The 15,827-nt window shown below is 46.0% G+C and overlaps 1 protein-coding gene across 3 annotated transcripts in view; it reads right to left on the bottom strand.

Annotated features, from left to right (window-relative positions):
* The window catches only part of ZDHHC8 (zinc finger DHHC-type palmitoyltransferase 8), a 234,785-nt gene that overhangs the window by 69,963 nt on the left and 148,995 nt on the right, over positions 1–15,827 (bottom strand). For all 3 annotated transcript variants that reach the window (XM_005295008.4, XM_008171708.4, XM_024108332.3), the window contains exons 3-6: positions 11,874–12,031; positions 8,211–8,383; positions 5,732–5,834; positions 440–531 (exon numbers count right to left, since the gene is read on the bottom strand). In XM_005295008.4, the coding sequence (XP_005295065.2) occupies positions 440–531; positions 5,732–5,834; positions 8,211–8,383; positions 11,874–12,031 (526 nt within the window). The remainder of the gene's footprint in view (positions 1–439; positions 532–5,731; positions 5,835–8,210; positions 8,384–11,873; positions 12,032–15,827) is intronic.

The following is a 15,827-nucleotide window of genomic DNA, read 5'->3' as shown; positions in this document are numbered from 1 at the left end:
GTTTCGCGCCCTAGGCGAAACTTCCACCTTGCGCCCCCCCCCTCAGCCCTGCGGCAGCTCCCCGCCCCCCACTCTGCCCTGAGGCGCCCCCCCCCCGTGGCAGCTCCCCCCAGCTCTGCCCTGAGACGCCCCCCCCCGAGGCAGCTCCCCACCCCAGCTCACCTCTGCTCCGCCTCCTCCCCGAGCACGCCGCCCCTGCTCTAATTCTCCTCCCCTCCCAGGCTTGTGGCGCCAAACAGCTGATTGGCGCCGCAAGCCTGGGAGGTGGGAGAAGTGGAGCAGCGACCGTGTGCTTGGGGAGGAACGCTATAAAAAAAAATTGGGGGCACCGCTTTTTGGCGCTCCCAAATCTTGGCGCCCTAGGCAACCGCCTAGTTCGCCTTAATGGTAGCACCGGCCCTGCTTGTGACCCAAGTTTAAGAATAACATTCTTCCTTACCTGGGAGCCAGAGGGCTGCAGAGCACATGTTCCACGTTACCACAGCATCCTCGAGTGAAAGGATTCACCCCCCCACGGAACTTACCCGTCACCTGGAAAAATATTCATTGCAGTGATCAACGCTCTAAATGTGGAAGAGGCACCCGTTAACACTTAGAACCCCAAGAATGAGTATTCCAGTCCTCGCTGTTCTGCATATCCATCACGCTTCACTTTCCCCAACTGGAGGTGATTCTTTCTTGTAAATGCTGCTCCCTCACTCTGCCAGCCCCGCCAGCCCCGAGAACATAAGAAACCTTAACACAATTTCCTAAGCCCACACTTCCCCTTTATGCTACCATCTGCATGTAGGCTAAAGGCCCCCACCCCAAAGTCCAGAGAACTCGAGGCTTCCTGTCTGCAATACACAGGCACCAGCTCCATCTCCCCGTATTCTTCTTGTTCCAGAGTCCTCAGTCTGCCCTCAGCCTGGCTGCCTGATCTGGCCTGCTTCCCTTTCCTCTGCCCTGGCAAGACATACTCTAGTAGCTCCTAAATCCCACAGACATGTCCCTTCCTATGTTCCTAATATTAGATGAGACCAATGGTTCATCTAGATCAGCATTCCATTTCCAGCAGTGGCCAATCCTAATGCTTATCTGGAAGGTGCCAGGAAGCCCATAACGGGCAGTTATGGAATTATAACATCTGCCTGGGAATTAGCTATTTTCCTAATAGTTAAACCCCTCTAGACTGGTGGGATTCATTTAAAACTTTGTGTGCCTGGGACAGAGTTTCATGATAAGGGTCATTCTAGCCTTATAGATAAGAGCCCTGAGCGGATACAAAATTGATATCCGCATCCGATCCGCAAAAATGATCTGCGGATATCTGTGTATTTGCAGGGCTCTAGTTATAGAGGGTATGCAGTCATACCATCGTTGCACAGTGTGGGAAGCCAAAAAGGTAAAAATTGTCATACTTGGGTAAATCTCAGTAAAGCCAAATCCTTCAATACAGTGGTTGCCATTAAAATAATTAGAATTGCCATTTGCAAGTAACACTTTTTAGTCATGGTATAGTACAGGGAGCACCATATAACTGCTGTAAATTTAGAATAGAATATCAGTGTTAGAAGGAACCTCAGGAGGTCATCTAGTCCAACCCCCTGCTCAAAGCAGGACCAATCCCCAACTAAATCTCCAAATGGCCCCCACAAGGATTGAACTCACAACCCTGGGTTTAGCAAACTAATGCTCAAGCCACTGAGCTATCCAACCAAGTGTAAAGATTAAATGGCAAACACTGTCTTGATGTTGATATTTTGTTGCTGGCCTTTTTAATGCAATAGGAACCTATCTACAAGGCCAATATAGGAGATCTTTTCTTCTGGAGATTGGAAGAATGGCTTGATGGTTAAAGCATAGTACTGGGAATCAGCAGCTCTGGCTTGTATTCCTGGCTCAGCCACTGACCTGATGCCAGACCTTGAGAAAGGCACCTCATGTATCTGTGCCCATTTGTAATACAAGGATACTATTTCCTTAGCTCACAGACTACACTGTCAATTACATGAATTATGTATAAAGCACTTTGAGATCCTCAGGTGGAAGGTGCTGTGGAACTGAAGGGTATTGTTCATTCTATTCAGGAACTAAAAATACAGTGATATGATGACATCTTGTGTTATTTTGGTCCCATAAATGAGTTCCTGAGTCATTCCAAAAGCTCATGAAAAATGTAAACTCAACTATTATACACCCCGAAATCATACCCTCTTTAGTAAGAATAATCAGAGACAGTGAAACCTGGCATGGACACAGTAACCAAGAATTTCTAGCAAAACACCAGAAATCTGCACTATCTGGCTATAAAAAAAAAAGAAAGAAAACCCAGGAGAAAAGGGGGGCAAATGCAGCTGAGCACATTTTGCTTGTTCATTATTTCAGATGGTGGGGAAAGTGATTCAGTACTGGGGCTGCAGGAGAAAAGTGAATGCTTTAACGCAGTGAGTCAGTGTCAAAGCTAGGAACAGAATCCACATTACCTCACTCCCGGTCCTACGCTTTAATTACTAGAATGAGCTTCCTCTGGAAAAGACCTGATCGATCATGGACCCCATCTTCCAATCAGGGCTGGATAGTCCACATGATAGAGAAGTTGAGATATCCAATGAAAGCTACATTTAGTCTTGTGCAAATGGCACCAAGAGATAGGAACTCCATTATAGATAGGTGAACCTCAAGAGATTTGGCAGTTCAGGTAAGCATACCACATTTGGATGCGTTATCCAAAGCTTATCTGAACCTCATTGTCCTGGAACTGCTGTGAGTCTTAACTACAACAATTTCTGACACTTTTCAGTTTCAAACTAGTTGGAAATTCAAGGAGACTAGAATTTTCTAGTATTTCTTCTTTCTGGCCTGGGTGAAATCCAGAAGGACTATTTCACCCAGGTGCAGAGGGCTAGCATGAAGCCTATGCACAATGCCACCAAGTCTTGTAACATGATTTGAGCCCCTGATGCAGACAGGCTTGCTGTGAGGCACAAAGCTCTCAGGCTGCCATGGAGAAAGCCCCCTCTGAGTGGCAGCCATTTCCCAGCCCCCGGGGAAGGACAGCCAATCCCAACATGCATTAAGCAAAGCATTTCCCCCCTCCCCTCAGAAGTGACATGAGTTTTCAGGTAAGGGGTGTGACGGTGTGTGAAAAAAACAGCCATACCATTTTCACAAGAAGGGAGGAGGAAGCAGAAAAAAACAAGCAGTGTCACCTAGAAGAGTGGTGATGGGTTATTGCACCTCAGCCACTAGACCTGTCAGATGTGGCATCTCATAAGGATCAATTATCTCTCTAGTCCTATTCAGCATCTACATGCAGCTACTGGGTAAGCTTGTCTGACAACATGGATTCAATTCCCAGCAGTATGAAGCTGACACACAGCTCTACCTATTCTTCACCACAGGTGACCATACCACTGCCACCAAGAGAGCCCAGAGCTTGGACAAGTTCAGCTCATGGATGAAGAACAGCTGGTTGGAGCTTAACCCCAACAAGACAGAGGTGATGCTGGTGGGCAAAGGAAAGCAGTTTAAAGAGTTTACTGACACTATGAAGTTTCCTTTGGTTGAAAGCAAACACCCACAACTGGTTTAGATTCCTCGATGATGCTAAGCTATCATATAGCAGCTTTGCAAGTAATGTTTCCTAACATGCCTGACTGCCCACAGGATGTGATGGAGTCTCTTAGCCAGTGACTTGGTCTCAGTTATTCATACCTTTGTCACTTCAGCACTTTGTCTGGACAACATTCAACTAGTATAGAATGGTGCAGCACATCTTCTCAGCAACACGGGCTACAGCGAGCACATCAAACCTGTCCTCTACTCTCTGCATGGGCTTCCCATAGAATAGGATCAAGTTCAAGATCTTGGTCCTTACCTTCCAGGTGCTCAATGGCCAGGGCCCAGGATATCTAAAACAATTGTCTAAAGTTCTGGGATGAGAATTATGGTCAACCACTCCACCCCTTGAGCACAATGGCACTTTCTACCACATAGGTAAGCCTCATCTGTGCAGAAGACAAAGCTTTCTCCAGGGCTGATCTGAAACTGTGGCATAAATTTGCCCAGGAGCTAAGGACCATTACAACCTTCTGCTCCAAGTGAAAGGTGCACTCTATCGATCTGCCTTCTCTGACGCACACAGAGCAGCACGTATGTTTAAAGAGAATCCCTCCCCCCAAACAAACCCCTACCAAAACAAAACATTCCACTGCACATGCAATTCTCCATGTGGGGAGAGGCTGAGAGAAAGGATGAACCACACGTGACAGACGTTAGTCACATTACTTAATACATTCTTGGAAGATAGTGAGGAGTGAGGAGGGCAGTATTAGAATGTATATAAAATAGAGGACCCTACTGGAGCTGCCCCCTTGTCTCTACCCTGGGAGGGTATGAGTGAAAAATCTCCAGAGCTGCAGGAGGAGAAGAGATGTGTTGGGGGACAAAGGGCAGACGTACAGGCGCATAAATGATGTGGGCCGGAGCATTGGAGCAAACGTTAGCGGGGCACAAAGCTAACTGTTAGGTGTGCCAATGTATGGCTGGGGAGACACCATATTAATTAATTGGCATTTTGGGAAGATGCTGATAGATTCCCTGCATCAGCAGGCAGCACATTCTACACATTTGAATAATATTGTGGCAATGCAAGTTCCACTGGGTATTTTGTCACAAGATGTTGGCCGGCACAGGTTTGGAGCAGCAAAATGAGCTCGGATCAGTGTGTATGTGGCAATGAGCTAGCTCAAAGCTGCTCATTGTTACACACATTGTGGGCAGGCAGGGGCAGCTGACAGAATCAACAGAATCAGGAGACGGAACAGAGCGCGATTTAATCTTTTTTTTTAAAAATGTGACAATTCTTTTGAGTCTGACTCATGAGTTTGGAACTTTTGAGGTTGGCAATATTCCATGCACCACTTACAGGGCCGGCTCTAGGATTTTTGCCGCCCTAAGCAAAAACAATTTTGGCCGCCCCCCGTTTTTTTCTTATCCCAACCCCGGCCCCGCCTCAACTCCACCCGTTCCCCAAATCCCCAGCCCTGCCTCCTCCCCCCAGGCTCTCAAGCCTAGGAGGGAGGGAGGGAGGGAGAGGGTGAAGCAGTGCGCGCGTCGCGGCCACTCGGGGTCTCCCCCTCCCTCCCAGGCTCTCAAACCTGGGAGGGAGGGTGAGCAGCGGCGCGCGAATCAGCTGTTTCACACGCCGCGGCCGCTCAGGATCTCCCCCTCCCTCCCAGGTTTGAGAGCCTGGGAGGGAAGGCGAGCAGCGGCACGCGAATCAGCTGTTTCGCGCAGCGTGGCGCACGAGCGGCAGCAGCGGAGGTGAGTTAGGGCGGCCGGGGCACATTTTTAGGGGCGGCATGGCCGGCGCCAGAATGCCGCCTCTAGAAATGTGCCGCCCCTAGCACCAGCTTGTTTTGCTGGTGCCTAGAGCCGGCCCTGACCACTTAAACCCTGCTTTGAGGACTTACGTGGTACATAGGCCTGTGCCGTTCCACTGTGCCTGGGAGCTTGCCCAAAATTTAGTCAAACAGAAATTTGAGAAGAAAAGTTACCGAACCTTTTTAGACCCTCGGTAAAGCATCAGTTTGAGTGTTAGTGTTAAGGTTTGGTCAGCTGCTGCTTTACCCAACCTGATTTGCCCATCTTTAGATACTATATCTTCTCTTTATCCTCCCCTAGGAAAGGGATCCTTCTCAACTCTCACACCTCTAATAGGAACATGGAGGTAGAATTGTTTTCTTACCTGCTCATTGGTTGTACGCCCTCGTGCCACTAGAACAATATGGAAACCTGTGAGACCAATGACTGGGATAAAGAACAATCCAGTCACACACATGACAGCCATGCTAAATCCCAGAGTTAAGGAAACTGTGTTCAATGACAGGGAAAAGGGAGATTGGGAGTGGGGGGAATGGAAGAGGAGAGAGAATTCCCTAAACTAGAAATCTAGTAATTAATCCCAACCTTTCTTTGGGTTTTTTTTAAATTACACATTGAAGTAGGTCTTGGAATTAAGCACTAGAAATTACTTTGGTCTATCAGTGCTGTTAGTTTCTTGTTTAACATGAGCCCTAAAGTTATCTGCTCCTCAGTGTCGAACACAATACTGAGTATTTGGAAGCCATAAGATCCCCATGCCTCCCTTACTACTTTACTTTACTTCATTCTTTCTACAGTCTCTAGTACAAGGGTCGGCAACCTTTCAGAAGTGGTGTGCCGAGTCTTCATTCATTCACTCTAATTTAACGTTTCACGTGCCAGTCATATATTTTAACGTTTTTAGAAGGTCTCTTTCTATAAGTCTATAATATATAACTAAACTATTGTATGTAAAGTAAATAAGGTTTTTAAAATGTTTAAGAAGCTTCATTGAAAATTAAATTAAAATGCAGAGCCTCCCGGACCAGTGGCCAGGATCCGGGTAGTGTGAGTGCCACTGAAAATTAGCTCACGTGCCGCCTTTGGCACACGTGCCATAGGTTGCCTCTCCCTGCTCTAGTAGCTTCAAGGAGCTAGTCAGCTGGTCCATTCCTTTGCAAGACAGAAGAATACAATCATCTGGGACTGACCATGCCCTAGAATGTCAAGGTAGCAGAGTAGTGATCTCTCTCCTGCATCTCTCCAAGCTGTCCTCTCATTTTAAAATGCACACTGGAATTTATAGCACATATAGCACTGTGAAAACCCATGATCTATGAAGATGCAGGATCCTCAACAAAAATCTGCATGGGGACCTGCAATGATTATCAGTGCCCAGTGGCTTAGGCCAAATTTATATATGGTGGAAGATGGTGTAACTACAAGCACTTCAATGGAGTTGCTTGTGTTTACGCTAGGTACTTATCTGGCCCATGTGATGTAGATTCAGGTAAATGCAGATGTTCAGCTTCCTCTTCACTGAAAAAGCAGTCCCTTCACCAAGCATTTTGAGAGACAGAAGCTAAATAATAATTTAGTGGTCTCTTTTCTTTTCGTTTTTTGGCAATGCTAAATTTTACATCCCAGCCTCCTAGCATGTTGAGAAACTATTGAATGGCATTTTTAGTATCATAAAACTATTTTCTCGTATGAGACTAAAACTCCCTATATTGCACAGGATGCTGTGAACTGACTCAAACACTACAGTATATTCTTCTGGGAACCTTGGTACAATGCCTAGTGCAAGCTACTGAATCGAGAGGTGTAAATAGTCATTTGACAAGAATGTCTGGATCCCGGCAGAGCTAGAATGCCAGGCTGCAGCATGTCATGCAAATCTTCCACAGGTCAATCAGCCCCCCTTGAAGCTACTATGGCAGAAGATCCACCGAATGCTGTAGAAAAACCACCTTTGGAGTATCAGCAAGGAGCCCTGGCTCTTGAGTGGTTCTGAAGACCAGTTTTGATCATTTCACCCCCTTAAATGGGTCTGGAAGTATTAAAAGAAGCTGAAAAACAAACAGAACGTTGATTCACTGATTATAGTTGTAACTATTCAGTAAAGGCTCTATACACTTCAAGTCAATGAGAGTTACTGGGGATCAGCACTTCTGAGGATCAGACTCCAACTACGGTCCCCAGTTCATATAGACTTGTGAAGCTTCTTTTTGTTGTTCTTCAATCCCCTTAATTAAAGATAATGTTATAATTGATATAGTGCTTTATGGTAAGTCCTCACCACACAGGCTAGTGGATCTTCACCTGGTATCCCCTCTCCTTCTAACTCTGCTTCTTCCATCTCTTTATCTCATTCAGATAAATAAAAAAAGAGGAAATGTTTTTCTATAAGCCAAGACATCCATATAGAAATCTTTAATCCTGAAGGATCCCAAAGCACTTTACAAAACATGTAGAGGGATATATAGCTACCACTCAAATGCAACCACCTCTGGGGCAAAGCAATTGTTTTAAACACAGTAATATTACCCAACAGTCTTGGACAATACAAGTAGGAGAACCATATCCAACTGAAATTAAAGGGAGGATTTTAATGAAGCAGTATGTTGCTTTCTGTTATGGCAGCTGAATGACAGAGATATACAGACGCTAAGCAGCAACTTCTGAGGCAATCAAGGCTTCCGTAGGTCAGGCAAATGCTGGGGAGAAATTGGTTTGGGTTTTACAACAGAAGAACATGGGTATCAGAGAAAGGGAACCAATCCCATCATTTCCTGAAAGGCAAATCTTATACAAACAGTTTCCTTACGGCACCTCGACTTCTTAAAGATTAAAAGGAAGGATACGTAATGGTGGTGTGAGCTGCCCCCAGCTTTTCCATATGGTTTAAAATATAGATCAGCCCAAAGCTGAACACTCCGACCATGTGTGTGCTTAAGGACAGCAAGAAGAGGAAAAAATATCGGTAGTTCCTCCGTCCTATGCAATTGTTGACCCATGGGCAGTGATGGTCAAAGTCCTTGTAAAGAGATGGAGAGACACGGAATAATATCCAAGCAGTGAAAGAAAAACATTGCCTTAGAAATAAATGTGAACCATTGTGCTACATCCATCCAAAAAAACCCTGAACTTCAGGTAAAATCAGATTAGGTTTGGAGCTTTACAGATTGGCTCCATCCTGACATTGCCTGGCTGCCCAGGTAACAAAACAACATGCTACACCCTCTTTATAAGATTCTCCTGGGACTGAGGGATTCTTCTGACTGTGGATGAAGACACACCAATAGGTTTAAAAAGGAAACAGAGGTGTACACCACATTGTGGGGCGAAGACAGTTTCTCTTCTTCTCTGGCTCCTGTAGCATTGCATAGTTATCAGAGTAAGATTATCATAAATTGCAGTGTCCTGAACCTGTAACATCCCTGCCAACTGTAGATTTTCACACACCCCTCCCCACTTTATATAGGTAAAAGTTCAGTAAGGATCCAGGGGGGGGGGTTATTTTGAGGTTTTGACCTCTTGAAAAAATATTTTTTGGCAAAGCTCAGGCAGGAAGCAATATCTGGCTAATAAGTGAGGAAAAACTCTGGATGAAGTTACAAAAATAAACACTTGAAACACCCAGTTTTTCCTGATCAAGAGTTCACATGTGCCACAAGGCTGGATTAAGGAGATACTTATAATGAGGTCATAGACCCCTTTAAAACTCCATAACACCAGTTTTATATGACTGTAACTCTGGTGACTTCACTGGGGTTATTCCTGATGTACACCAGCGTTAATCTGAGCATACTCAAGCCTGGAGTGAGCAAACGTATTCTATTCTGTTCTCTTCACACCCACTATAGTATACCCTTTATTCCTGTCAAATAGTGACGTATCCTTTTCTTTGTAATACTGTTATATTTAGATAGATACCTCCCACTAATGACAAAGTGTTTTTTTTTTAAAGTAACTTGTACATTAGCTATAAATATGTTGTGCGAGAGACATGTGCCGCTCAAAATATTTGGAAATAAAGATATATTGAAACCTCAGCTTTGGGCACTTCCATGAAAATTTGTCCTGAAATTTTATTCTATCACAAATTCATTTTCAGGTCCAATTGGTCAAACCAGGTGTTATATTTCACTTGGTTTTGTTTTTTAAGTGATGTGATAGAAAAGAGCACCTATCCCTGAAAGCTTGGAAGGTGTACATCGCTTTGCTTCTGATTCGGAGATGTGCAATCTGATTGTTTGAAATCAGATGTGCTCAAAAAATCTGTCTCTAGGCTAAGAGCTTTTATCGTGCGTTGCAACCCAAAGGTGAAATAAAAGATACAAATTACAATTTCTTCCTAAAGGAGTATCCTAACAGAAATGTCAATAGACTTTTTTTACTATAACTGTGTCCAGGCACTACTAGAATGTACAGGTATACTAGGGAATAAGCGTCACAAGAATCAATAAGCAACTTATCTTGAGACTGCAATTTATTGATTAATGAGCCATTAATGCCTTTGCTTGTATCCCTCAGTAAGCAATCACATTTTAATTATATAGCAAGAGATTCCCTGTTAGCCAATCAGAACAGCAAGTAATGCTCAGCTGGTCTAGGCATAAGTAAAACTCCTCAGAACTGGAATCCACTGCAGTGGAGTCTTGCATTTTGACTTGCTCTGGGTTCCAAGCCATTTTATTTTTAACGAGAAGTTACTCTGGGATTCCCTCCCACTTTCCTCTCTGACTTCCCTGGAATATTGTAGCCTCGATGCCACTGGCGACATTAGGGATGCATGGAATTGCAAGCATTTACACCAGCTAGTTTCAGGCAATCTTGTGCTGGCAACACTTCCTTTATTGAAAATGGGGTTTTCACACAGAAACTGAGGGGTAGGGGGAAGGATTTCAAATGTCAGTTCAAAATTTAGCTTCACCTAAACAACATTTAGAATTAGTGACAATGTTGATGTTTTAACTCAAAACTCTGAATATATGGTCCAGTTTTCTAGTGAAAAAGCCAGCTCCATCCAACAGCCTACATCAGCCCAACAAAATGGCTGTCAAGGCTGCCCCTGTCCTTTCTGGAAGACCTGCTTCTTCCAGCAATTTATTTCTCCCCATATCCCCTCAGCTCTTGCACCTTGCTGACTCTCCCCATGACAGGCCACTGGAAATGTTGTCCTATCTATTAATGGGTATTAGGCTGAGCACAGCTTTCATCTGGCTATAAATTAGGAATCTGCTCTTAAGGATAAAGCAAATGACATAAACTAACCCCAGATTGCCTCTTTCACATGACTAGCTCCACTGTGACTATCCATATGATTAAGGCAAAGAGGCTTTGGCCCAATATGGCATACATTGTATTCTGGCTGACTTTGAAATTCACTTGGTGAGTTTTAGCCTATTGCCAATTAGGGATTTCCATTATTTTAATCATACAATTGAATACATTTTAAAATGCATTAAAGATTTAAATCATTCTAATTAAAAAATACACCTTACAATAGCACTGATCCTTAAGAAGTGGAATTTGTAGCTCCCGTGGCAATAAAACACCATGGTTACATTCCACTGTATTTATGAGTTTGGGAGATGTTTATGGCCCAAAAACATTCTCCACTACTTTGGGGTTATTGTTTAAATATACTACATCGCTACCTCGATACAATGCGACCCGATATAACACGAATTCGGATATAACGCGGTAAAGCAGTGCTACGGGGTGGCAGGGCTGCGCATTCCGGTGGATCAAAGCAAGTTCAATATAACACGGTTTCACCTATAACGCGGTAAGATTTTTTGGCTCCCAAGGACAACGTCATATCGACGTAGAGGTGTATGTGCTTCACTATGACCTCAAATTTATCAACATGTGTCCAAGCCTCATAATTTAGAGGAATTAGAAGCATGCATACAGTCGTGCCCATAGGACTCTAACTGCAGTTTATAAATGGGTATGTAGTATTTTAATGTTAGACTCAGGAATTCTTATTCTATTCTTTCTAAAATTCACATGCCACTGAGTGTTATGATTTACAATTTAAAAAAGCACACTCCGACTGCAATTCATATTTACCTGTTTAATAGGGGACAAAGCAGAGGGATCAGGAATGTTGCATGCAGGCTTTCCCCCAGTCCCCTCCTAAATTCTGCCAATGCACCATAACCTTCCCTTGTAATGCTTCCTGTTTCATAAGCCCTAGGCTACTCCTGAGTAGAGACGGCTAGGAATACCAAATCATGCACTGCGTGATTTGGGTGGAGAAAGAGTCATTAGTGACAAGGATGACACCAAACTCTGTTTCACTTGTGACTTCAATCAGATTGAGGGTAGGATTCTTAGGCAATCTGTCAACATCAGTGGAGTTATAGCAATTTACACCAGCTGAGAATTTGGCCCTTTACCTCTAATTTTTTTTAGGAGTGAAAGACAAGGAGTATTCACTCACCTGGGTCATCTAGCTGTTCACAGGTCCACCACCCAAATCCAAGCCAAAAGATCCGCTAATCAAGGAGACTTACCTCAACACAGTTGTCACAGACGCTGCAATGGGAGCAGCGGGGCGGGCGATAGAAATGGCAGGTGGCACACCATTTCATCCGTACTTGGATTCCTTTAATCTCCACATTCTTGTAGAGTGGAGCTCGGAAGTCATCATCTTTATCCTCATCTTCATCTGCTGCTCAATGCAAACATACAAATAAATAAATAGAAATAATACAGATTACAGTTTAAAGGTGGAAGATCAAATACTATCAGGGTCAGATACATGGACACTACATGTGTGCAGGTACTTTTCGGAGAAATAAAGAGTGCTAGAAGTGATGTATGTCAGAAAGGGGTGTCCTGACTGCAGAAGGATTGAATACTCCAGACTTCATTTTATTAGCCAAGAGAAGAATCCTAGTGCATTTATTGCCAGCCAGCCCACTGATCTTATTTGATTCTTGTTTTAGACAGCATTTGCTCCTAGAAGAATATAACTAGAGCTCAAATGGTTTCAAAGGGGGGTGGAAATCTACAATGCTTCCCAAGCACCTTGTTGTGAGAGGTTTGCTGCATATATTAGTAGATTGAATCAACTCTGACCACCACTTGGTCAGGCAACAGCAATTGCAATGAAGAATGCCAAGGGAAGACCGAATTAGTTTGAAAACAAAAATCCATGCAAGATATCCCTGAGAAATTAATTATCTGACTCATCAGTACTGACCCAGAAATCTGCTTCTCCAGCGTAGCCTGACATACTATTCAGATCAATGAAACATTTCATTCAGAAGCTATATACATACTCTGGGAGAGGGGGACGGGGAGGGAAGCGATGGTTATAAAACAGGGGTGGGCAAACTTTTTGGCCCGAGGGCCACATCTGGGATGGAAATTGGGGTTGGGGTATGGGAGAGGGTGAGGGCTCTGGCTGGGGGGGGTGGGCTCTGGGGTGGGGCCAGAAATGAGGAGTTCACGGTGCTGGAGGGGGCTCCGGGCTGGGGCAGGGTGGGTTGGGTGTGTGGGGGGGTGTGAGGGCTCCGGCTGGGAATGTGGGCTCTGGTGCGGAGGTGGGGATGAGGGGTTTGGGGTGTAGGAGGGTGCTCCGGGCTGAGACCAAGGGGTTTGGAGGGTGGGAGGGGGATCAGGGCTGGGGCAGGGGATTTGGGCACAGGGGTGGCTCAGGGGTGGTGGCTCCAGGCGGCACTTACCTCAAGCGGCTCCCGGAAGCAGCAGCATGTCCCCCCCCGGGCTCCTACACGGAGGCCCTGTCTGCAGGCGCCGCCCCTGCAGCTCCCATTGACTGTGATTCCCAGCCAATGGGAGCTGCGGGGGCGGCACTTGGGGTGGGGGCAGCGTGTGGAGTGGAGCCCCCTGGCTGCCGCTATGCGTAGGAGCCGGAGGGGAGACATGCCGCTGCTTCCGGGAACCAAGAGGAGCGGCTCCCGACCCTGCTCCCCAGCTGGAGCGGGGCAAGCCCCAGACCCTGCTCCTCAATGGGAGCTTGAGGGCCGGATTAAAACGGCTGGCAGCCCAGATGTGGCCCACGGGCCGTACTTTGCCCATCCTGTTATAAAAGCTCCAGTGTGAAATAAAACAAACCCGTAGCTTAATGGTTCATGGGTAAATGCTTGTAAAGATGCTAACCTATCCAGACAAGAATCTGCATACAGAATATATATATATATATATATATACACACACACACACACACACACACACACACACACATCTGTCCTTCAGCAAAACTCATGATGAAAGCTGGCACTTTACACACACACAGAGAACTGTCAAGAATATTTATCACTGTCCACAAAGAAAAGCTGCATGTTTCTGAATAATGGTTTACATTTGGAACTGAATAGTCAGGAAATGGGCCCAAACCTTAGGTCTGGGTCCCTGGCTCCCAGCTCATAGTTGGTGTCAGTGTTCACTCTAATTTTTTACATCCATTGTTATGTGCAACAATATGGAGATGATGGGTGATGGGGGTGGGGCCGAGGGGTTCGGCATGCAGGAGGGGGCTCAGGACTAGTGCAGAGGGTTGGGGTGTGGGGGGATGAGGGCTCTGGCTGGGGGTGCGGGCTCTGGGATGGAGCTGGTGATGAGGGGTTCGGCATGCAGGAGGGGGCTCAGGACTAGGGCAGAGGGTTGGGGTGTGGGGGGATGAGGGCTCTGGCTAGGGTTATGGGCTCTGGGGTGGAGCTGGTGATGAGGGGTTCAGGGTGCAGGAGGGGGCCCAGGGCTGGGGCAGAGGGTTGGGTGCAGGGGGTGAGGGCTCTGGCTAGTGGTGAAGGCTCTGAGGTGGGGCCAGGGATGAGGGGTTCAGGATGCAGGAGGCGGCTCAGGACTGGGGCAGAGGATTGGGGTGCGGGCTCTGGGAACGAGGGGTTTGGGGTGCAGGCTGCCCCGGTGCTGCGGCAGGGAGAGAGGACTCTCTCACTCAGTAGCTCGGGGCCGGGTGAGAGGTGCCTCTCCCCAAATGCGGCAGCTGCAGCGGGGTTGGACTAGGCTGGGGGAAGGGCTCCTCTCCCCAGCAGCTCTGGCGGGACTGGGCCAGGTTGGGGGAGGGGCACCTCTCCCCGCCTGCGTGGCCCTTGATAGTCTGCAGCTTACAGGAAACTTAGGTTGGTGTCTGTATTTGGCCCACTTATGAATACCCCAAAATCAGGTGCAGATTTCAAACTAAGTTTCTGAGTGTTCAAAGCTGGATTTTAACTCCTCCCATCACTGAGATACAATGCCTGATGCTCTTCTCACTTATACAGATATAATGGTATCCATCTCCACAGAGCTACTCTTGGTTTACTCCAGTGTCATGACAGTAACTGACCTATTAGCTCTCCCACTCTGCCTGTCCGGAGCTCCTGCCAGGGACTGGGTCGGAGCGTGGTGGCGTGCCCCGTTCCGCCTGCCCAGCATTCCAGCCAGGGAGCGGGCAAGCCCCCTTGCTCTGACCCTGCACAGTTGCACTATATCTTTTTTGAGATAGAGCAACCAGAACTGGACATAGTATTCAAGGTGTGGGTGGACCATGGATTTATATAGTGGTATTATGATATTTTATGTCTTATTTTCTATCCCTTTCCTAATAGGTCCTAACATTCTGTTAGTCTTTTCAACTGCTGCTGTGCATTGAGCGGAAGTTTTCAGAGAACTATCTACAGTGATTCCAAGATCTCACTCTTGAGTGGTAACTGCTAATTTTGAACCCATCATTATATATGTGTAGATGGGATTATTTTTTCCAATGGCCATCAGTTTGTACTTATCACTGCTGAATTTCATCTGCCCTTTTGTTGCCCAGTCACCCAATTTTTTTAGATCCTGCTGTAAGTCTTAGCAACCAGTTTGGACTTAACTATCTTGAATAATTTTGTACCATCTGCAAACTTTGCTACTTCACCATTCACTCCCTTTTCCAGATCATTAATGAATATGTTGACAGCACAGGCCCCAATACAGATCCTTGGGGAACCCTGCTGTTTACCTCTCTCCATTGTTAAAACTGACCTATCTGCATAGCTGGCTCAACCCTTGTTCTCTTCTGAGATGAACCACAAGTAGTGGGAATTAGAAGTCTTGGATTTTATTCCTGTTTAGTCACCATGGGTCAAATTTTCAAAGATATGCATGCACCTAAAGATGAAGACAGGTACCTAGGATGGGATCCACAAAGGGATGTAGGCAACTAACTCTTGTTTTTAGGCACCCAAGTTCTGTTTTTTAGGTACCACTGCAATCCACAAAACTCACACTCAGCTGCCGCCTAACCCTGTAGGAACCTAAACTCATTTGGTGCCTATGTTTTTGCCTCTGGGCATATGCACGGCAGTCTCACTCTAGGCGTCTGGACACCTACCTCCCACCTAAGCTCCGGAGCGATTCACAGACTCGAAGAGATAGGCACTCGGCCACCTAAATCACATGCAGGGACCTGATCCAGTAGGCATGCTTAGAGGCAGGCCTTAGCAATCACCCCTCTGGTC

This window comes from Chrysemys picta, chromosome 15 (assembly GCF_011386835.1).
Source record: "Chrysemys picta bellii isolate R12L10 chromosome 15, ASM1138683v2, whole genome shotgun sequence".
NCBI lineage: Eukaryota > Metazoa > Chordata > Testudines > Emydidae > Chrysemys > Chrysemys picta.
The sequence above is the reverse complement of the archived record's forward strand: the minus strand, read 5'-3'. Positions and strand labels throughout refer to the sequence as shown.